Source organism: Camelus dromedarius, chromosome 2 (assembly GCF_036321535.1).
Source record: "Camelus dromedarius isolate mCamDro1 chromosome 2, mCamDro1.pat, whole genome shotgun sequence".
Classification (NCBI taxonomy): Eukaryota; Metazoa; Chordata; class Mammalia; order Artiodactyla; family Camelidae; genus Camelus; species Camelus dromedarius.
The window spans coordinates 93,107,770-93,130,836 of record NC_087437.1 but is presented as its reverse complement, the minus strand read 5'-3'; the positions used below and the strand labels follow the sequence as shown (position 1 = coordinate 93,130,836).

At 36.1% G+C, this 23,067-nt stretch overlaps 1 protein-coding gene across 2 annotated transcripts in view; it reads right to left on the bottom strand.

Annotated features, from left to right (window-relative positions):
• The window catches only part of GBE1 (1,4-alpha-glucan branching enzyme 1), a 243,316-nt gene that overhangs the window by 5,867 nt on the left and 214,382 nt on the right, over positions 1–23,067 (bottom strand). For both annotated transcript variants that reach the window (XM_031457686.2, XM_031457692.2), the window contains 2 exons: positions 21,594–21,724; positions 1,814–1,931 (listed from right to left, as the gene is read on the bottom strand). In XM_031457686.2, the coding sequence (XP_031313546.1) occupies positions 1,814–1,931; positions 21,594–21,724 (249 nt within the window). The remainder of the gene's footprint in view (positions 1–1,813; positions 1,932–21,593; positions 21,725–23,067) is intronic.

The window sequence follows — 23,067 nt, the reverse complement described above, 5'->3', positions numbered from 1 at the left end:
AGAAACCTGACTGGATCCCAGCACATACTCATCAGTTTAATAAAGAGTTCCATTATAATGAGGCATTCTTACAATGGATGTATTTTTTAAGGTATTTTCTCCCCACCCCCCGGCTCTTTGAAGGATAACTCCGGCAAGAAAGAATCTGTTTTATTAGATTTTCTGGTCTATTTGGGCTCCCTTATTCTTAAATTAAAACCAGAGATCACTTAGTCTGGAGCCTAAAGACTTATTTAAAATGAGTCATTCCTAAAGCACCCATAGTCATCGGAAACAAGATGCTTCTGCTGGGAAGACAGAGCTAACCCCTTCCTTCTGACCGCGCTGGATCAGCATTCCACTGCAGGCAGTGGTTAAGCTCTATTTTATTTCTCACGTGCTTGTGGCACTGTATTTGCTACCTGTTATGGAGACTTATGTGACAGTCTCCATTCCAGCTGCTAATTTAGAACCGCACAGTCTATGTCTGCAAGATCAATTAGTGCCTGAAAAGTAATCTCCTGGCTGTTGCTGCCACTGGTTAGTCAGTTTGTTTTAATTATGACAGAATATCTTTGCTCTTAAAAAAATCGAAAGGATGTCAGCCTATTTTTTGCCCACCCCCGAAGACTGTGAGCCCTCGCCTAATATGGTAATTTCTCCAAAGCTGGGAGTATGTCTTCAGGGCACCTAGTGGCTTGACATGCTTAAAACGCCAAAATAATTATTGAATAGCCACAACAATAATAACTTTAAAATACATGCGCAGTAGCATTTTGCAGGTTCTGAAAAGCTTGGCTGTGTTCATGAATTTATGTCTCCTAAGAATCCTGTGCTGTAGGAAGGAGACTGTTACTAATTCTTCTATACAGACAGGGAAACTGAGGCACAAAAAGGTTAAATTTCTCAAGTGCTCATAGCTAGTAAATGGCAGGTGGGGGGCTTGATCCCAAATTCTCTGCCACCACATTCTGTGGTCTTTTCACTATATCACCAGGCTTCCCTCCCCAGCAGAAGCCTCTCTGCACACACGAACCTTCAGGAAGGCTGGCTGTGGAGCACCTTTGCTGTCTGAAACTTTCAAACTCCTTTCAGTCTAGGTCAACTGGTTCAAGTTCAGCTCTACTGCAACTGGTTGCTGCTTCTCCATGGCTCCATTTTATGTGCTGGCTCATTTCACTAAGCATAAGACCTTCCTCCAGTTTCATCAAATGGTAAAATTTTATTCTACATCTTTAAAAGAATGTAAATTTAGTAGTTTAAAGCCATGTTCTTTCACTGCATCAACAAAGTTAAAATTAGTTACATAACTAATAAAATACAACTCTCCTCAATAAAATGAGAAAACCAGGATTTTATAACTAGAATGAATTCAGTCTTCAATTGACTATGTGAAAGAAAAAAATATATTATTGATCCTTTTAAAGTATTTTAAACTCCATTAGCTAGCCAATAATGTAGAAATCTGCTTAACATAAATTACAGAGAAAGCAAGAACAGAAGGGAATTGTATAAAAAATAGAAATGATTATAGTAGAAAGAAAAATGAAAACTGCCTTCCTCTTATTTTTTCAGAAATAATTTTTAATCCTATTAATGTTCAAATTTCCCCAACTGTCAGCCAAACATCCTTTATTATTAGTTTTTCCAAAATTCAGTTTAGTCCAGCACCCACAGTGCATCTGGTTTTTTTCAGTGCACTCCTCTTTCCCTACTCCCCGCTTTGTTTCCATGTTGTTTATTTGTTAGAGTTGTTTCCTTGGACAGAGACATCATCTTAAAAATAGAGAATTAAATTTAAGTGAAAGAAAAATACCTTAAAAATCTTACTTACCAAAAGAGAATAGGGACGCTCATTATGTTCAAAAGGTTCAGAAAAGAAATCGGTGTTGTGGTCCAGTCTCTGGTGGCCTCCATACTCCGCTGCATCTGAATCGAGCACAATTTTGAACGTGCAGCTCTTAAGGAATCACAACGGTTCACGAGTGGAATGAGCCGTGATAAAGTATGTCTGAGCCAGGATGGAAAGGTGAGTATTCTGAATACGATTCAATGATGATTTGGGCTATGTAGTCCCTCCCTCTCTAACATTTCAGTTTCTCATGTTTGAGAGAGGCTTCAGAGGCCTCCTAGTGCACACACCCACGGAAACCTCTCCAGCTCTCTGTCACAGCCCCTCACACGATCGTCCACGCCTATTGATGAAGAATCGACTTTTCTCTTAAGCCAACTGATTCCATTTGTTAGACATTCTTCTCCATATTGAATACAGTCTTGATTTCTTGGGACTATTTCTACTCAGAAAAGCCATAAAGAATAAGTTTGAAATACAGTAACTTTAAAATATTTAATACTAGCTATGCTATCTCCATGTGTCCTCTGCATACCTTACTAAATACTTACAAAATAAATTCCCAGAACCTTTAATGATTCCTCATTGGATATGGCTTTTTACTCTTCCCCCATCTTTGAATTCATGCTGGTTTGCTAGATTTTGGTTGACTAAGAAAGGAACACAGAAGTGAACCAAGGGTCCGAGTGTGGTCTGAAGAGTACAGAACCAAGCAGGCCGAATCCTTCCCCTTGGTTACAGGCAGCGTGCTGCTATGAATGCACATGATCACGAACATATTATCTATCATGACACAGGTAGATTCCTGTTGCAATCGTGTGATCTGCTACAATTTAAGACCAGAGTTTTCACAATGAGCTATTACACATGTTAGTATTATTGCAGTTATGACAAAATAACAGCTATGGTTACTATGTTCAAATTTATGCTCAAATGCCTAGAAATGGTACTTAATACAAAAATCCACAAGTAAATATACATGGATACTTGGAAATTTAAGTTTCTTCCAGCCTAAGGAGGGAGACAGGCGTCTAAGTGCTTTGTGTTTTCTCTTCCTGGTAATATAAATATTAAATCTCAGAAATGTTAGTATATTTTTCATTACAGTAAAAATGATCACATTAAAAGTGCATGTAAATAACAAACTATGACCGTCATTTTAATGCCTAGGGAACCTATATTTGGGTAAAAGATGCAGATGAACTCGCCACAGAACTCTTGCTGGGATCGGTGGCTCCATTTCCCTCCATCCAGGTCAGCCTGCTCTACTACTGCCAGTAAGCTGCAGATGATGTGAGCATACAGATTTTATTTAATGGGGAAATATGATAGTGAAAATAAATAGAGACATGGTAAATAAATGAAGCATGGGGGAATGAAAGGAGCTACTAAAATATAAGTTTACATTTTTGTTCTTCATCCTAGCTCATTAAATACTTGCACAAGTCTTCAAAAAGCATTACACAAAAACAAGAGTACAGTACAGTTTAGAAAATAATGCCCTAGAATCCTTTTTAAAACATTTGAAATACAGTATCAATTATTCAATTATTGGTAAACAACACAGATTACTGGCAGTAGTGACTGAAGAAAGCAAATATATCATGAAAAGCAGTGATTCCCAACCTGTGGGTTGACAATCACTGGTTGTTGTGTCATTATGAGGGTCTCACAGAATGAGTAATTATGTTATTATAAGGGACTGGGAATCTATATATGTATTGTTTGAAGACTAAATTATGTTATTATACCCATTTGGTACTATATTTCAAAGAAAGTGCATTTTTTTGGATTAACAAGATATAGGTTCATTTAAAAAGCTGCAGAATTTGAGTTTTTCGCCTATGTATTTTCTCAATCAAGGATACTGAAAGAACAATTGTTATTATCAGGACCAATTTCTTTTTGACATTGAAAGGGATCATCACACTGAAAATGGTTATAATCTACTCAATGTATATAATTTCTAGCTATGAAGAAAAAGCTTACAAAAGCCATAAAGTTTCAAAACATCAGTTTAGACCTTTATCTCTGATCTATAATTTAATGAACAAATTCTGCTGTGGTCACTTTTGGAATTACCTAGCCCTGTGTCTATATTGCCAGGGAACACAACTTCCTTTAGAAAAGGCAAAACTTAAACTCCAGAAATTTCAACAATTTAAAATACTAGATTAAAAGTAATGATTGTGAAAGAGCTTTATCATTGTAAATTACTACCACATATTACTCAAGAATCAGGAAAACCCACCTTTTAAGAACACTGCTTAGAACAAACATTTGTAAAGAGGTTATCTGGGCAATTGGATTTTTGTTTTTCTGTTCTCTCAGCATTCCCTCACTCCCCATTTCTAATGCACATGGGGAGACATACACACACACACACACATACACACGACTTGGGACCCACACAGCACCAACACCCCTACAAAGCTCTGTCTTCCACCAAAGAACATCTCCCTGAAAATATAACTCAGAGCCTATATATACTTGAACTATCTTCTTCATGTGGTTTCCAATTCTGCAGTAGATAAAACAAATGTAGCAGGACATCGCAACATCTAAACAACACATCTTTTGTTCACAGTTACCTCCCTACACCTAGCAGAGTGCCTTCTCATAAGAGGGTCTCAATATATCTTTGAAAATGGTATTTAGGATGACAATCCTGATTCACCAAGAACAGCTAAATTACATATCTTATTTTTTATACTAGAGGCAAGTAGAAAAATTATCTTATTTTCCCATTCACTTATTAAACCCACACAATGTACAAGGCACTGTGCAAGATTAAAAAAAAATGACTATGGTGTGATTTTAGTTTACATGAAACTCATAGTCTGTAACGGAAGATAAGAAATGCACATGAATGTCTATAAACAAAGCAGAAAGCAATATGCATTGAAATATAGAGCCAAGAAGGGAAGGTAGGATTGACAGCCTGTATAGAAAAAGTTTTGAAGGCTGGGCTAGACTGTTAAGAATTATTTTGTAATTAGGTATGAGAAAGTTGAAGATTTTTAAGAAAGGTTGTGACAATCAAGAAAATTAACCTGAAGGTCAAGGGTGGAACAGAATGGACAAAGGAAAGACTGGATCAGAGAAACCAGCCAGGAATCTAGCAATGGTCCAAGGATAGTGCAAATGGAGATACAAACATAAACCTATGAGATTTTGGATGTGCAACTGACAATACTCAAATGTAAGGAAACTGATACTCAATTTGGGGAAATAGATGGAAAGGGAGAATAGTTCTGCCCAAAGACACGCAGTAGGCTTAGTGGCAGAGATGCACATCAAATGTAGATCTAATTACCCTAGTCTCCACAGGTGGGTGCCTGTTTCATGCCAAGAATCATGCACAGTATTTTCATATGCAGTTTCTTGTTTAATTCTAAATTTCAGATTATAAGCATAAAGAGGCCAGAATGAATATGACATGAAGAATAAAAATAAGAAAAGCAGATAAAGTGATATCCATCTAAACGTTTAATCTAATTAAATCTAAAAGATTGGCATTAAAGGACTGTGATCTTAACATTTCTTATGGAGTCATATCTGAGGTTTACTGCATTTGTTCTAGATCATTTTCTTGTTTAACTGGTTCATTTGCTTATTTGATTGGAGAATACAAAATACTGAAATAAAAAATTTACTTTGCTCAATTTGGAAAAATACAATAGGGAAGGAATGACAGAATGACAGAGTTTTGTAGTGTTTTTTTTTATAGAGTTTTTTTTTTAAAGGAGATCAAATCGATCCCTATCCATTTGGATGTCATTAAGATATTATGACTTCTTCTTATTCTAAATTCAAGAGCTTCCTAAGTATTTGATATGTCTATCAACAGGTTGAAGTAGATAAGTTTTAAGCATTATTTTATAATCTATGTCCTTAAGTTTGAACCAAGGAAGAGCCATGTTCTGAAGACCTGTACTAATAAGATTAAAGAAGAGTGAAGGCATGAAGATGCTTAAATTCAATGGCTCTTCAAATACTTCAAAAGCTGCTGTGTTTGCTCAGACACTTGATAAAGTATCTGTTCGAAGTATAAGGATTTTGATGTAAGAAGTACTGTCATTTAGATCATTCTGCACTAAACTCACTTCACTCCTGCTGATGAAACTGAGGAAATTTATTGTAAGGTACAAACCCTGAGGCTTCGGGTTGAGTGACAATAAAAGGGGTTCTCTAGTGACTAGAAGACCATAAAGATGGCAAAGCTGGTAAGTTGCCATACATCTTTAAATCTAAGACACCACCAATTTTAAGATGAATTATTTTATACACCTCCAAAAAAGAGAAAAAATATCACTACCATGCCAGTCATTGTAAGATGTATCCCAGTTGAAGACATGTTAAAACGTGAAAAGAAATGTACCCTTAGAATACATGAATTTGGTATGTTATTTTCAGATACGATTCTTCAGTCGACCCACCCATAGTATTATGATTGTAACAACGTTTGAGAGCTAAGTGACCCCAGGAGAGAATCTATATCGAAGGTAGAAAACATTAGATAGGAAATTCTAAAGAACTGTGAACAAACACCTGGTAGAGTAAGAACAGGTGCTGGAAAGCAGGAAGAATTTTATGTTTTTAACAGTCTGAAGATAACTACTCAGCACAGGACTTGTGACAATGTTCTAACTTAATCTTCCCTCTTTATGTTTCATGAATTGAACTTTATTTATTGTCAGCCACAGTTCACAAAATCTTAGGTTATGGCTGTACAGCAAATCAAATAGATCTGTCCCTTTATTTTATAAATATAATTAAATTATACTTCATGTATTGTCCTGAGAGCCATAGAAATGGCCATAAATGATAACTTTTAGTTGCTCTCTCTGGTCTCTTTCCAAGTGCAGAAGTAGCGAAGACTTGTGATGTGTTGCTGTATATTTTATGAATGTGTATGTGTGTTAGAGTGAGGTAGATATGTGCATGTGTGGGTGTGTGCATCTGATTTAGGCATTTCTATCTTTAGCTCTGTCGTCTAGAGTATACAATAACTTAAAAATTCAACACTAGAAATGAGTTCTGATATTTTCATTATTTGTTCAAAACTATTTCATGGCAATGTGACATTTATAAGAATATTGCTTTCAATACACAGTATCTATTTAGCTTTTTCTCCTCCCTGACTTTAATTTTTTAAAAATCTCCCAATATTATATTTCTAAAATAAAATTAAAACAGAGAATAATGCAAAAATAAATAGGAAATTTACTATTGAATGTAGTAAAAGTATAAATGGCAAGTGGAACTTCTAAGGGGACTATATATATATATTTATACATATACATATTTATACAAATATATATATATATTTAACTTTTATTAGTTCACATTAAAATTTTTTTGTCCTTGAAAAACCAACAACTTCAATACATGAGCTACATATGCATTCAAGTTTGCGAACACTGTCTTCATTAAAAGTTTAAATGACAACCACATGCCTTAATTAAATGCAAAACAGAAGTGTATTTCCAGTATAGCCTAGGATGCACTTGTTAAATCAGGTTTCTGATTTTAGACTAAAAATTAAACTCCAATTCCTGCAAGTTTACTTCCTTAACTGTACATTCTTAGGAACTGAATAATGCAGAATAGCAATAAAGCAAACCCAAAGGATGAGGGGCTCAAAGACAATCTACCATGTTAATTAATGGATTGCTATGCTTTTTGAAATGCATTTTCATGCAAATTATTAGTTTATTTTTAGGCATGGTTAATGATACACACCAGTAAATAACAAATCGAATGATAATATAAAATATCAAGTACTGCATATTTTCTCTAGAATAATTATCCTATTTGCATAAACACTTTATAGAATACTTTGACTAACCTAATTAGGAACTTTTCTTTGTCCTAGAAGATTATATAACTTGAACTAAAAAATGTCACTGTTTCTTAGTAACTCAAGAAAGAAAAACAATGAAAAAATATGCCTACACTTCTAGCCTAATCTCCCTCTAAAATTGTTGCTTTTTGTCTCTGCCATTAAGGATTACCCAAAGATATTATAAATTCAATAATTCGATGAAGCAATAGCAATTATTTAGAACTGCAAAAGAAAAAACAAACAAGCGTTTTATTTATCTTTTAACTACATACTTTGTCATTACAATGAGTTTCAACCATGCAGATGCAACATTTCTTACAAACATATTGTGCTTTTGAACTCAAAATAATTTTGACATAGACTATAAAGAAACACCTTCACCCAAATTTACTCTAATACATCCTGCAGTGGAGTCCAACACAATCTATATAAATGGAAAAGATAACTGGAAACTTCAAAGTTCCTGAAAAATAATGACAATTGCAAGCGGCAAGCATCCTCTAAGCCATTTTTATGCAGACAGAAAAGAACAGGAGGACGCATCCTAGAGGAGTAAATAAAAGGCAGTGGGTGTGTCCACGGGCTTTGGGGTCCAACAATTACATCCTAACCCAGTTCTGCCAATTACCAACTGTGTGTCTTCCAGCAAGTTACTGAGTTTCCTTGAGGCTCAGTTTCTCACTGGTAAAATGAAGGTAAGACATCAGAGGTTGCTGTGAGGATTCACCAGAGCAATGTACAACAAGTGCTTAACCCAGTGCCCAGCACCGGGGACAGTGCTCAAGTTATTAGTTGCTGTTTATATTATTATTATAGAAGCTAACCATTTAAACTGCTGTCTCAAGTGATAAAAAATACAAAAGTAGATCAACTTATTCTCTTACTTTTTAATACCCAAGTTGGCCTTTTTGTCCTTTCTGCCCTTTATATCCATCCCCTTTTCCCATGTCTTTGTTCTCACTAGAATCTGAACATTTTTCATATTATTTAAAAATCTGAACATTGAAATTTAATTGAACAGTACATTGAACTCTTTGAGGACTAAATGCTTCTAAAATTTTAATTTTTTTTTTTTTAAGAAAAATGCTCCTCAGGCTTCTGAGAAAGACTGAGAAACCAACTCTGAACACTGAAACTGACAATTAAAACTTCACACCCTCCTGCACTTGTCCAGATTTTTCGCCATAGCATTATCAACTTTTATCATACCACAAACTTAAGTACCTTATTTTCTTTCTTTACTAAAATACAATCTCTATAGGGGACTTCTGTCTTTCCCCATGCCCCCTCCTCCCCTCTGCCTGGGACCTAGATTAGTACCAGGCATATTTATTGAGTGGGTCTTCTTTACATCATTTTCCTCCTGCAGTTTCCTCCTTGGGTTCTGATCTATGCATGCTTCTGCTAAACTTTAAGAAATAATTTAATACTACTTTAGTCATAAAAAAATCTTTATTTTCTTCCCTTGTTTTATAGAGTTAACATTTCAGATCTGTACAGTGTAACTTCTAACACAATCCCATTTCATTATCTATAAAGTTTTACTTGGACATTTTAAAAGGTTTTTTTCCCCTTCTTTTTGGAGAAGTCAAAACAGTTAAACAAATGCATGTCAGCTTGAAGCAATTAATTCTCAAGTGAATAACTCTGATTGGTGTAAGCCCTGGAGATAGACATTTTATATAATTCTTAGTTGAAGTTGATAAGTGATTACATGTTTACTAAAGTCGACATATACTCAAAGACTTGCATTATTAACTTGACTGCTTAACTTTCTTCATACAGATGACTGAACTTAAGCATAGAACATCAAAGTGACTTGTCAAAAATCATATATCTACATAATTTGGCGGGGCCTGGATATGTACCTAGGGAAAATATTTTCTACCACTCTACCACCAGCGGCCAGTTAAAGTTTGCAAAGCAAATGAACGTGAAAATACTTAAACATTTGAAAGTAGATTCTTTTAGTGCTGAGAGTAGAAACCACCTTTTTCTTTATCTGAAGTCAAAACTTATTAGGAGTAACATATAGTTAATATATATTCCTCTTCCTCTTTTAACTTTTAAGACCAAATAGAAAATCATAAGTTTGGGCTTACTCAGTGCTTTAGAAAGGTAAATGAGAAGGGGCTGAGCTAGCTGCCCAAGAGAAACTGTCACACAAAACTCACAGGTGTGTGTGTGTGTGCATGTGCGTGTGTGTGTGTGTGTGCGTCTGTGTGTGCGTGTGCATGCACTCACATATGCATCATTACCCCCAGTCATTCCTGAGGACTTGTAGACAAACAGCCCATAACTATGAAAACTTTACCTTGGTTGATGATTGTGAAGGAAAGGATTCATTGAAAACATTTCTCTACAGGCATCAAAATCAAACAAAAGATGAATGAGAGCTTTAAACACACATACACATATGATTGCTTATATATATATATATATATATATATATATATATATATATATATATATATATATATATAAAACCCAGGGGTACAATAACTCTAATATAGTAGTTCACAATCATCTTTAGAACAATCATATTGGTTTAGTATTACTAGGTAGATGTGGAGAAGAATTACACAAGGAAAGAGTAAAGCTGCTAAGTTATTTCTGCAAAACACATTTTTGTACAATTCAAAGCAAAACAACAAATGTTTTGGCCATGATAGTCAAACGTAAAGATGATTTATATAACTGAAATAAGCAAAAATCCTGGTAAGTTTTGAATCAAATTCTGTGTAGACTTATTTGTTTTCATAGTCATTTCACAAACACTAAGTTTTATTTATATACTATCCAAAAATTATTAAAATTCCAAAGTGAAGTGACCATGATGAACATAAGAGAGTTAATTTAACACAGTAGGATGATTCTATATAACCCTGAGGTTAAGTCATCTGAAGCAGTCAACAAACAAAATTTCACCAGGAATAAATTTCCTACCTCCAAAATTATTAAGGCAAGAACAGGAAATATATACAATTAAATGCTTCTAATATAAACTACTGGGAAGCTCAACTCCCTAAAACTTTTCCAAGCCTGTGCCTATTGTATGTGGCTAAAACAAACTGAAACTCCCATGCTGTAAACCAGTGCTGGTAACGTGGGACTAATGTGCATATTGTATCTTCTGCTGCTCAAGGAAGAACACAAACTTATCAAGAAAACTCATGACAGCAGATCTCTTCTTTTTCACCTCTTTGTGAAGTGTCCTTTCCTCTATTCTATGGGATTTTTAGTCTCCAAATTCTTCCATCTTCTAATATCATTCAGCACCTAGCATGACACTTTCCTGAATCTGGACTTGAAGCTGAAATATACTGAGATTTATATCTGGGTTTAATAAAAAATTTGAGTAGTCATCTTTTTCCTTAAAAAATATTTTACTATTTTAAAGTGAGTATGCTTATTTTTAAAATATTCCAGTTAACCTGATCTGTGCTTGTGAGTGTCAGAAACTAGACTACTATAACAGTGCATAAAATGACATTTAGTCAGAGGCACCATTAACTTTTACAAAGAGAAGCAGAGAAAACAAATAAAATTATAAGTAATTAGTGAGACACGCTTTATCTATTTTAATGGCATTTCTACAGGGGAACAGAAAGATGAATTATCTGGTGCCAAATAAAAAATGGTGCTAAACTTACAGGAATTTAAATCACATCTATTCACTTACTAAGAATACAATCTTGTGAAAGTTAAAAATCTTTCTGATGCTTAATTTAGTCTGAGGATAAGAATACTTGTCTGACCCCATCACTAAGATTATGTGAGGATAAGAGGAGTCAATATAAATAAAAGTATTCATACACCATCCATTGTTATGCAATTTAACTTTTGGCACACATTTGGAAACCATTTCAAAATATTATCTCCTCACCCAACCAATTCTATTTAATTTGAGTGGGGTGAACCAGGTCATGCCAGAGTTCTTCTGCCTCTCAAAACTCTATGATTCCATGTGGCCCTGTACTTCCTAACAGTCACTGAACATCACAACATCACAACATTGCACTGGGTAAACAGGCAAGATGGGAGGGTGATTAGGGGTCATCTTGACAGAGCTGACAGTTGAAGCTATGAGCTTGTGTGAGTTCTTCAAGGGAAGAGAGCAAGTAAAAAGGACAAATGATTGGGTTTCAATGTGACAGAAACAGATAACACATGGAGTGGGTAGAGAGGAAAGGGAAATCAAGATGGTGGTGCAGCATATGGAGAGAGTGGATGTAAGGAAGAAAGGTGGGCCAGTGGTACCAGAATGAGGGAAGGATTTAGCAGCAGAAGACTTTTGATTCCAGTACTTCGGAAGGACAGAAGTCATTCTGCCATGGTGAACCAGGAAACAGGAAATGAAAAGAGAAGTAGGACAAGAGAATGGAGGCAACAGAGAGGGTTAGTATCTACTCCTCTCGTCCTTTCTTTTCCTTCCTTTTATTATCAAATTTCTAGTGCATTTTTAGAATGATGATGATGACAGTAATTATACCACAGCTGCTAACACTACCTGAGCTTATATTTGTGCAGGACACTGGTGCTAAGCCTTTCACATGCATTAACTCATTTAATTCTGACAATAATTCTACAAGGAGGTGTTTTAAAGACGAGAAAATTAAGAAACAAAGAGATTACTTTCAAGGAGAGATGGAACTTGAACCCTCAGATGGTCTTATTACAAAGCCCATTCTCTTAACTATTATCCCAGTGAAAAGAGTAAATGACTCCATGTTTACAAATAGGAGACCAGAAATACTGACTACTACTGGTGGTCATACTAGTTACACGAGCCTTTGTGAAATAAAAATGTGAGGGTAAGAGAACAAACTGAAGAAAATAATGCTTCGGAATCAGAAAAGGAAGCTACCACCAGAGAAACTTGTTTTCCTTAGTTGGACAAAAAAGGAAGAGTGTTAGAAGGGAAGGTAGAAGAGTGAAAATTGACTATCTCCCTAAATAGTTAAGAGCTTAGGGTGAAATTACCATACTGCTTGTAATTTTACAAAGAAGGTAATTTCCTGTTTTAATTAATGTTCCTCTAATAAACATTTATTGTCTGCCAATAAAAGGCAGTATGACTGCACTTAAGTTATACATTAACTAATTTTACTTGATAACATCTGAAGAGTACTTCCCTTATTTAATAGTTGATTATCACATAATTACCAGAGAAGATTAATTTGTTTCACAGATAAATTTCAAACAAAATAGGAATTAACTAGGCATTTTTTTTCACCATTAGGGTAAGAGATACCACATTAATAGAACTAGAGATGGTTCTTACACATGGTTATAACTGAAGCCATTATTTCCAAAAACACATTGTTCATGCTTCTACTTTTTCCACTTTTCTCTGGAGAAACACAACCTTCTTTTGGTTGTAGCATCCTAACATCCTTAAGAGCCCTTAAATAGTTATAGTGAACCTGTAACTACATTATGGCTTAATTTTAAGAAATCTTCTGAAGTACTCAGGTACCATTTTCACATAAAAATGAAACTCTTGACTTGTTAGTTTGACCCTGTGAGGTTCTGAGTTAGAACAGCTTACAGAAAATAAAAATATCTCACTTTATAAAAGATCCAAACAGCTTTCTCGTAGGCAGAGATATTCACTGGAAAAAAAAAAAAAGGCTAATTTCTATGGAGATCCAGAAGGAAAAAGTAATTTAACATTCAATATTAGAAATTTGTTTTAGATACTGGATGCTCGATTAAAAAAAAAAAACAAAACATTGGCACCAGATATAAAGGTGACAAATATAATTTATCTTAAAATAGAAGAGAACTATCTGCTCTGGGCTGATTAAATAAAAGTCTCTTTAAAAAGAAAGGTTAGATATGAAATCTTTCAGGCCAAGGATTTCCTTCTTCTATAGTTTGCAATGCTGTTCCCTAGGAAAGGAAGAAGTTTACCAAATGGGATAGTGAGTATAAAGTGCTTGCAGCATGCAAAGCATACAATAAGTCTGCAATGGTAGTAGATCTTATTATCAAAATCTGTTCAGCAAGCATTCTGACAGCATATTCTACAATTTTAAATTCTACAAAATAATGATGTGTGTTACTGATAACATTTTATCAGTGTTTCCTTTCTACCATTTAATTAAATATCTGCTCTAAGGGAAAAGCAACAGATTATAGAAATCTTTGTGTTTTAATTACTCAATTTCAAACACCTTCAGGGGCTCTTTTACCATTAAGTAGCTGTATCCTCCGTCTATCCATCCATCTGTCCGTCCATCCAAATATCCATTATCATCCATCCATCAATCAATAATTTAGCTTTATGTTAAAAGTAACTAATACATTCTAAGTAAAGATATAATTGTTAATATACAGGTAAGAATGATTCTCAGTCTTACAATGTAACTTGGAATCAATTTCCACATAATAGTACTTCTTTTCACAAACTGGTAAAAATAATTATATTAGGCATGGATGTCCCCCGCCCCCTGACTAGTGATACAACTAGTAGGTGAGAATGTACTGTTTTTATAGGATACAACAGTACTTCTGATTTCTTTCCCCACCAAAAATGTAAGAAATAGAGGATAGAAATCTTGACTGAGCTACTGTTAGGTGATTTTCTGGAACCAGAAGAGACCATCACTGAGCAACTGAACTATGAACCAAAAACAGAAGTGCTGGTTAATGTCTCAGGGCACTGTGACACTGAATAGCACTCAAGCTATTAAAAAAAAGAAATCTAAAAACATATGTGTGTAGTAAGGACTCACTCATTATTCATTATTGCCTATAGTCTTATGAATATATATTAAGCCAATCTAAAAGTGTTACAGCAGTTGCAATATTTTAATCATGCAAAATATTTTTCTTACTTTGATATTCATCTCAAATTCCTGAGTAGAAAAATGATGCTAAATCATAGGCTCTTTTTGGCTAGTGGAGGTGGGGGTACATGTTTGTCATTATCATTAAATCACAAAGCTTTTGGGACAGTGTTTAACAATGAAAAATTACCAAAAGTACCATGAAGTAACATTTAAAAGCATGATTTTCATCTTGAAACTAAAGAAGACTAACCAAAGCCATGAATATACATCCATTTTCAAGCTCTACAAACAAAAGGAGGATTTATATTAAATATAACATGAGTAGGATTATCTGTCTCTGTTCATATAAAGAGCTTCATATTAAATGACTGCACAGAATAAAAGCACCTGCATGCAAACACACACACACTCACGTGTATGCACACAAGGAAAAGAAACATGCTTGCATCAGTTCAAAGTCACTGTGTAGATCTTTTATAAGAATCCCTTGTATTTGTTTTTGTTTTCTTAAATTCTGTACCAAAACATCTAAGCCTGGAAAACTAGATAGTTAAGCTCTACTTATTTTAGTCCAGAAATTAACCTTTACAATAAAAATCTTGATAGAATGTGGTATTTAGCTAATCCTAAATTAAGCCCTTTGTTTTTATTTGCTGCAGAAAGCATAGATTCCAATAAGCACAGAATGTTACATAACCACGCTTCAAAGGCTTCTGTAAACTAAACAACTCACAGCAACATCTCTGCCTTCAGCAATCACACTTCAGTGAATCATCCAAGTGACCTTATTTGCTCATAAGAAACTGTGTACAGGTTGCAAATGTCAGAGTCTGAATTTACATTTTAAAAAGTACATCTTGCAGCAGTTTAATGAAAATATTGCAAAGATCTCGGGTCCGATCCAACTATTTACTCATCTGTTCCCTTAGCTTTAAATATTTTTGGCCTGGCTTCACATATTCTTCACAAGCCATACTTTATGATTACTCCTCTTAACACTTCAATATTGTAACAGTTTGAAACGCCATTTGGAAAGGGGGCTGCTATTACACTATTACTCCCACCCCCATCTCAAAGCATGCTGCCAAGTAATTTGAAAACACTTGATACTAGTGTTGTTTATGTTCTCGGAATGATTTGAATCTGTATAGACGAAGACACGCACCTTATAAATGAGCTGTGAGGGCTTACCACTCAATGTGATTATTTTACAGTACACCTAACGGATGCGCTGCATCACAAGAGTTTCATTCTCAACACAGAATTGTGGCACATTTATATTCTACTCCAAAATAAAGAAATCCCAATAATTGACCTGAGTCAATGATTTCATGTTGTGCTTTTTAAAAAAAAAAAAATATATATATATTTTTTATTTATTGTGGAGGATGGCAACAGGGATGGAGCATGGGGAAAAATTTGTGGGGAAAAAGTGGTAGAGGGTGATGGTGAGGTACTGAGGGAAACTGATGAGGGAGAAGTTTGCCTGTGCCATGAATGGGTGTATAATTTTCTCATGCTACCCATTTTCCCAGAATGATATCAAAATCATCTTGAACATCACAGAACTGTTCATCATTGCTCATGTCACTACTGCTTCCACCACCAATGACACACAGTCATGAACAGACAGGAAGAGGCACCATGGTCTGAGAGAAAGAACATGGCTTTGTAACCCACTGCTCGACCTTTACAACCCTGTGCTGGAGGGAGGCTGGATAGTTACTTAAAGTTTCCTGGTCTGTCACACAAAGCTAACACACCCTACATTACAGGGCACCCAAAAATATTAACTAGATACTTGATAAAAATGGCTAGCAAACAGAAGGCCCTTGAAAGAGGTCCCCTAACCCCCATGCTCTCCCCTACATCACTCAAAATGAGGCATCATTATTTGCGTTATTGAGAAGGGATGAGAGCGAGCAGTTTGCCTTAGGGGCTTATTAGACGTTTTCCTTGTGATTCAAGGCTGATTTGATAATGGGTCTAAGTGAGGAAGGTGACTACAGAAATACAATAATTATTCTGATACTATAGATGGCATTATGTTTCTTTCTTTCGCTACAGCTAAACAATGTGAAATCATAAGCAAATATACCACATCAGGAAAACGCATCTTATCCTCCTGAGCGTGTAACCTGCCTACTTAGCCAGTACACTTGGGTCTCAGCTCTGCATCACCCGCATTGCTATCTCTTGTATGAAAGAATGCTGGTGATTATTACGCCGAAGACGAGCAGCGGAAAAGACAAATGGGAGACGGTGCACAGGCAAAGGGTTTTGTTGTTACTGTTTTTTTTTTTCCCCTTAGAATATAGCTGCAGTTTCCTTTTGCAGAAATGATACTGTGTCCTTTAGCAGTCACCAGGAAGACCGAGTTCAAAACCTCAGTGATACAAAGCAGACTCCCCTCCCAGCTTCCCAAATGAATCATCTTATTTTTGAAGTGACAGCTAAAAAGCCTCCTTAAAGGGTGTCTTCTATCTTGCCTGGCATTGCCCCCAAAATAGCTCCCCTTATAACAGTTTCTTGGGAAGACAGTCACCACATATTCCACACAGATCTGAGTGAAAGTTGATGTCTTGCAATTTGATATACAGGATATACAGGTTCAAAAAATGGAACTGCTCAGGAATTCAGACACGCTACCTATTGCGGGTTTATATTTCATAGTGACAGAAGAAGTTCAAATGACTTCTTTAGAAACTTTAAATTTGTTCTGGTACCAAATCCTGCTTTCCAGGGAATTAAAAATTTGATGAATTTCTTGACTTGATTAATACATCCAATCTTGCCACTGTGGCTCCTTCACAGAGAAAAATCTGTATTCAATTCACTGGCTCAGTAGTTGGAAATATCAGTGGCATAGAACACTTTGGTAAAGTTAGAAAATATAGCGTAGAAATCCTAACAGTTTTACACTTTCTATACCTGAAATGATTCTCTAATGCTGAACTGCAATGTTGCTTAAAGATGTAAGAAGAAAGTCATAAAGAGGAAAGACCAAAAAGAAATGAGACTTGTAAAATGCTAAGGATAATAAAAAGGACTGTTAAAGCTAAGCTGGGAACAACAAGACGCTGGAAGATCAGCTCTATCCACTGCTTAGGGAAGATGGTGCATTCATACTCCAGCATTCTTCTATCTTCTCTATTAACGGGTTAGAGACCAGAAATAGTGTTTTTTAATGCTCAATGTTAACTTTGGGATTTTACTTAAAATTAGTAATTGAATAAATAAAGATAAAGAAGATATAACATAACACTAGCAGACATAAAGAAAAAGTAAAGACTTATTTGAATGAAAATACAATAGGAGTGAAAAATAGGATGGCTGCCAGAAAAGCTAATGTGACTTAAACTACATTAATGAACAAGCCATCTCTAGAAAAGGGGAAGGAATGGGGCTCTCTCTATGTCACATGGGCCAGACTGTTTCTAGAATGTTCTGCTGTTGGTTCTGGAGACACAATAAAGAGGAGTGTGAACAATGCTGGGTGTACTCTGATAAGGGAAACATGATGGTAACAGTTTCTGGAAAGCATCACAAGAATCTATTAAAGAAACCAGAGGTACATTTGGTCTGGAATAAGGAAGACGAAGGAGAGGTGGCACTGGGAGGAACAGGTTAAGGGCCTTTCTGATTTGAACAGCTGGCACATAGAGCGGGCAATTAGCCCTAGAATACAGAACTAATACATTTACATTTAAGGCAATGTTTTCAAAAATTAAAAAAAAAAACTTTTATTGTTTACCTTGTGAAATAGATTCCTAGGACTGGAAAGTATTCTAATGACAGCTGTGGTTTGTGAAGGAATATATAGATGGCATTTCTGCACTGAACTGGGTCACTAAAGTATATACAACACTGCAAAATCCAGATGATTTTGTACTTTCAAGCTGGGAGTTAGGTCTGGCAGTATTAATACAGCTAATTAGAAAGTATGATTTAAGGTATGGTGCAAATGCTCTCCTGTTCTCCTTTCCTCAAAAAAAAAAATGCCCTCCATATAAAACAAATTATTCTACATTGTAAACTGACTATACTTCGATTAAAAAACAGAAATTATTCTATTAGATAGCTAGTCCATTAGGTCTTGCATACTTTTAACTATTCAAAGAGATCTTTATTAAAATGCAAATGTCCTTAGAGGAAGCAATAACATATGGGAATTAGTTACAGCTTGTTGACAGAAAGACAGGAATGAGACAGGCAGCAAGTGGAAGAAAGGTCCTAGAGGGCACACATCTGTAGAAGACAAAATCCTGGCAGTGAAAGAACCAACAACGTTTCTTCAAGGCTCTCCTGGAGCTCTAACAGACGCCTGAGGCCGCAATGGCTCAGACACTTCCACAAAGATATGGCCCAATTTTCCAATTTGTCAATGATCCTAAATTAAACTCATATTTTCTATTCCCCAAACTGGCTACACCTCCTCGCTCTGCTATCCTTAGTAATAATATCACGTCCATCCTTACTGTTCAAAGTGAAACCTTCTATTTTCTTTCCTATACCCCATGTCCTAACGGTTGCTGAGTTCTCTCACTACAAGAAAGGGCTTCATATACCTGTCTATCCTATTGACATGACTTTAGTTCATGCCCTAATCTTCTTCTACATGTACTGAAATTTCTCATAATTAATATCTGTATCTCCAATCTCTCTTCTCATGAAAGCTCTCCTACACACTGGGTACATGAGAACCTTTCCTAATGCACATGTTCTTATCAAGTAGCTCCCCAGCACAAAAACCTTCCGTGACTCACCATGAAACTACAGAAAAGAGCCTAAAGTAATTAATATGACATTAAAATCTTCTATTATGTGATCTCAATCTATCTTTTCAGCTTTATCTCTGAGTACTTCTTTTTATGGTCATCATTCTCCAATTAATCCACTGTACTGTCCATTATCTAAGGATATTCTATGATTTCCAACAGCTGGAATGCCCTTCCTTAATTTCTTCTACTACAATTTTATACATTTCTCAAGGCCCAGGCTTAAAAGTCTTTTCTTAATCAATCAATTGATCCATAAATCCATCTCTCTCTCTCATCCAGGCTTTAAGGTCTTTTCCTTAGTCAATCAATCAATCTCTCTCTTGCATTTATTTACTTACTTTTACTTAACCCCTGTTGCCCTGTGGAACCTTCCTGCCCCATCCCATTCACTGCTTCATGCGTCACGTCCTACTTTGGTTTTACACACCTCTTCTCCCCCACTTAGGGTCAAGGGAAGTGCTTAACAAACACTGCAGTAGATCCCAAGTGCTCTGTAAATGCATCTTGGTTCGATAATAATCAAAATGATATTCTGATTATATGACATTACCAGGTATGGAAGGATTTAGTCTAGGGGCATTACTTCAGCGGTCTAGAGCTGAGAAGGGTTTTGTGCGAGTGGCTACCTGTCTAGTACGTGCCTGGATTTCTTCATGGAGATGGTGAGGACATTTGCTTCCTGAACAATTCAGCTCTTCTGTAGTTCAGGTAACCCCATTACACTGACTCCCATGATTTGAGCATTCTCTGTGTTAACTGGGGCATGTTTGAGCTATTACTCACAGCTAAGACCTTCCCTCCTAAATGCTCTGATGTCCTGTGGGATGGCGATCTGGGAAGGTGGGGGAGAAGATGGAGAACCACCCCTCACCACCCTCAACGTCACCGAGCAGCACAGGGTGGTGGTAGATGCCACAGGCTACTTACCAGACAGCATGGCCCTTTCCTCCTTTATTGTCAGAGAATCGTTCTGTCATGGCTAACCATTTCATGAAGGGGCCACTTCCTGGAGACTTGGGGGTAATTTCTGATTAAGCTACTCATAATGATAGCATTCTCCTCCTGAGAAATTTCTCTGGGGAGGTATGACTGAATTCTGCTCCATGGAATACAAAAGGAAACTTGCCAAAGTGACTTCATTCGTGAAAAGAGACACAAATAGATTTGCCTTTTGTGACGTCTGCGGGTGACATTTGGAACCCTGGCTGTCTCGCGACCATCACAGGTGCCAGCCTTTGGACACTGCTGGCACCCTGAGAGTTGAAAGCAGAAAGGCAGAACGGACCAGGGAACTTGATGATATTGTCACAGTGCTGGGGTCACCCTACCTAAGGGCTTTCACTGTTGTGCAAAATGCATTTTCTTTATTACATGAGCCAGTGGAATAGGTGGATTGTAGCTGGAGACACCCCGACACGGAGGACTTCACGTTGGCATCAGACATCTTGCGCAGGTGGGAGACATTAATCACTGTGATGCCTTCAGGGGAGAAACACGTTATTTCTACTGCCTGCATAACAATCTGTGCTGGTTTGTTGCTAGGTCCTGAATCTTCTTCTGCTTTATCTATGGACTGGATAAGTCAGAATCTCTTTAAAATACATAGCACGTTTCATTTTGTAATAATTATCACACATACAATGATTAATGTTTGTCTTCTCCAGTAGTTTAAAAGCTCAATGAGGGCAGGGACTATCTGCCAGGAAAACTGCTATGTTTCCAGCACCTAGCACAGGGCTGGCCGTGTAGGTGCTCAATAAAAGGATGCTTAGTAAACATCTGTGAAAGGAATGAATGGATGATTAAATGAACATATAGAGAGTATCAAAACATTCTCCCTGTTATTTCCTTTGCTTATGCCTCCCATGCCCTGATTCCTTACCCATTCACGCCTACAAAAGCAAGCTACAGCCTTTATTTTAGGAGACAGGAAACAGAAAAGGGAAGGGAGCAATCTTTACAGCTACGGTCTGCTAGCTCACTCAGTGGAGAGGGGAACGGAGACAATTCTCAGAGGCAACTTATGAAATATTTTCATAGAGAAACTACAGTCATCTCCTGTACTACGTACTGGATCAAGATATTATTTAAGAAAACGTTTAAAATCATCCTCTTTAGAGCCAGAATGGAGACTAGGATTAATCTGGCACAACTGAACTGAGATTTATCTAAATTTAACTAAAGATTAATCAATCAACTACTTCAAGTCCCTCATTTTTCAGATGGAGAAACTGAGAGCTACTGTCCCCAAGATCAGCGTTACTCTTTCTCATGCTCTATGATGTAATGAAACACTGAATGCAGACAGTCATACTCATTGGCAGCAAAAAGGATATTTTCCTAGCAATGCCGTTCCGACTCGGTAATCAGTATAGCTCTTGCTTGGATGAAAGTTGAAAACAAAAAGAAGACCTGCTCTCTCAAAAACAATGATCTTATTGGTTTCATGCTTTTCACTCACATGAGCCTGTAAGAATGAACACACACAATACATGTAAATAATACCCAGATGCTGCTACAAGTAAATTCTTTACAAAAAAAGTTATTTTTGTCTTTATTAACAGCCTTGTTAGTTATTAAGCCAAAATTGAAAATACCAGCATGTTATATTTTTTGAACAGGTTGCAATTTTGCCATATCAAACTCTAAGCCAACAACAGCCTCCATCCAAAAATTGCTTAAAGAGTATAAAAATCTCACTTGCCAATTTTAAACAAAGCACAGAGGATTTGGGTCGTGGCTTAGGTTCTAGGTGAAAACACAGTTCCTGTGCTATACATAAAGCATTTGTGTGCGTGAGGGGGTGTATATTCAATCTACTTATAAGTGAACTTCCTTTAAGACTTTTGTTTGAGTCCCTAGGTGAGTGAGGTGAAGTTCATAAAACTACTTTCCTATTGTAATTCTACCCAGATTTCTGAAGCCGTAATTTTCTTAAAAACTTTACATTATTGCACAACTTTGTCAGATTCAAAAGCAACCAAAAGTCCCCCATTATACTTTCTTTTTATCTAATAAAAGAGGAAATCTGGAAAGAAATTACATCTACAAACTCTCTTATTTTCTACGTCACATTTTACAGCAGGTAGTGAGAAGCCTTTGCTTTTTCAACCCCACCGTCTTCCAGTCCCTGCGTTGAGAGGACTTATTTTCATGCATATCAGCAGCACCACTCAGGGTAATTTAGAAATGTGAACTAAGACTCTAGAGTAAACAGCATGCCTTTTGGTATTCAACATTGTTCCTGTTGAAAAGGAGCATCATTTTGCTCTCTCTTCCTGAAATAGCACCGCTAATAAATGTGATTAGGGCATTCGTGTCATGTAGCCAATCTTACTGAATATATAAGTACCTTTGTTCAACCACTTAAAAAAAAAAATCAGAGACACCAAAGTAAAAACACATCAACAGTCATTTCAAACAGCACCAGTAAAAAGTAAATGGATTATAAGTAACACATACTATATGCTAATTTTTGCAAGGCGAAAAAAAAAAAAATAACCTGTATAAAATTTGCACCTGTTAATTACATTTTCTAAAACTTATTGAAAACTGAGACTTTAATGCCAGAGGAGAGTCAGGCTCATGAAAAATACAAAATAGCATACAGGTCTAATGGCATCTATTGAAATGACAAGTCAGAGACCAGTAAAGGAAGGAAAAAAAGGAATAAAGAAATCTCTATGTTGTCAGAGTAGTTTCTTTACGACAGCATAATTGTTTGTATAAAGAAAAACAGTCAAAACAATTAAGATGTTTCCACAGCAATTTCAAAAATGGATTCCATGTGGAGTTTTTGTCATTTATTTT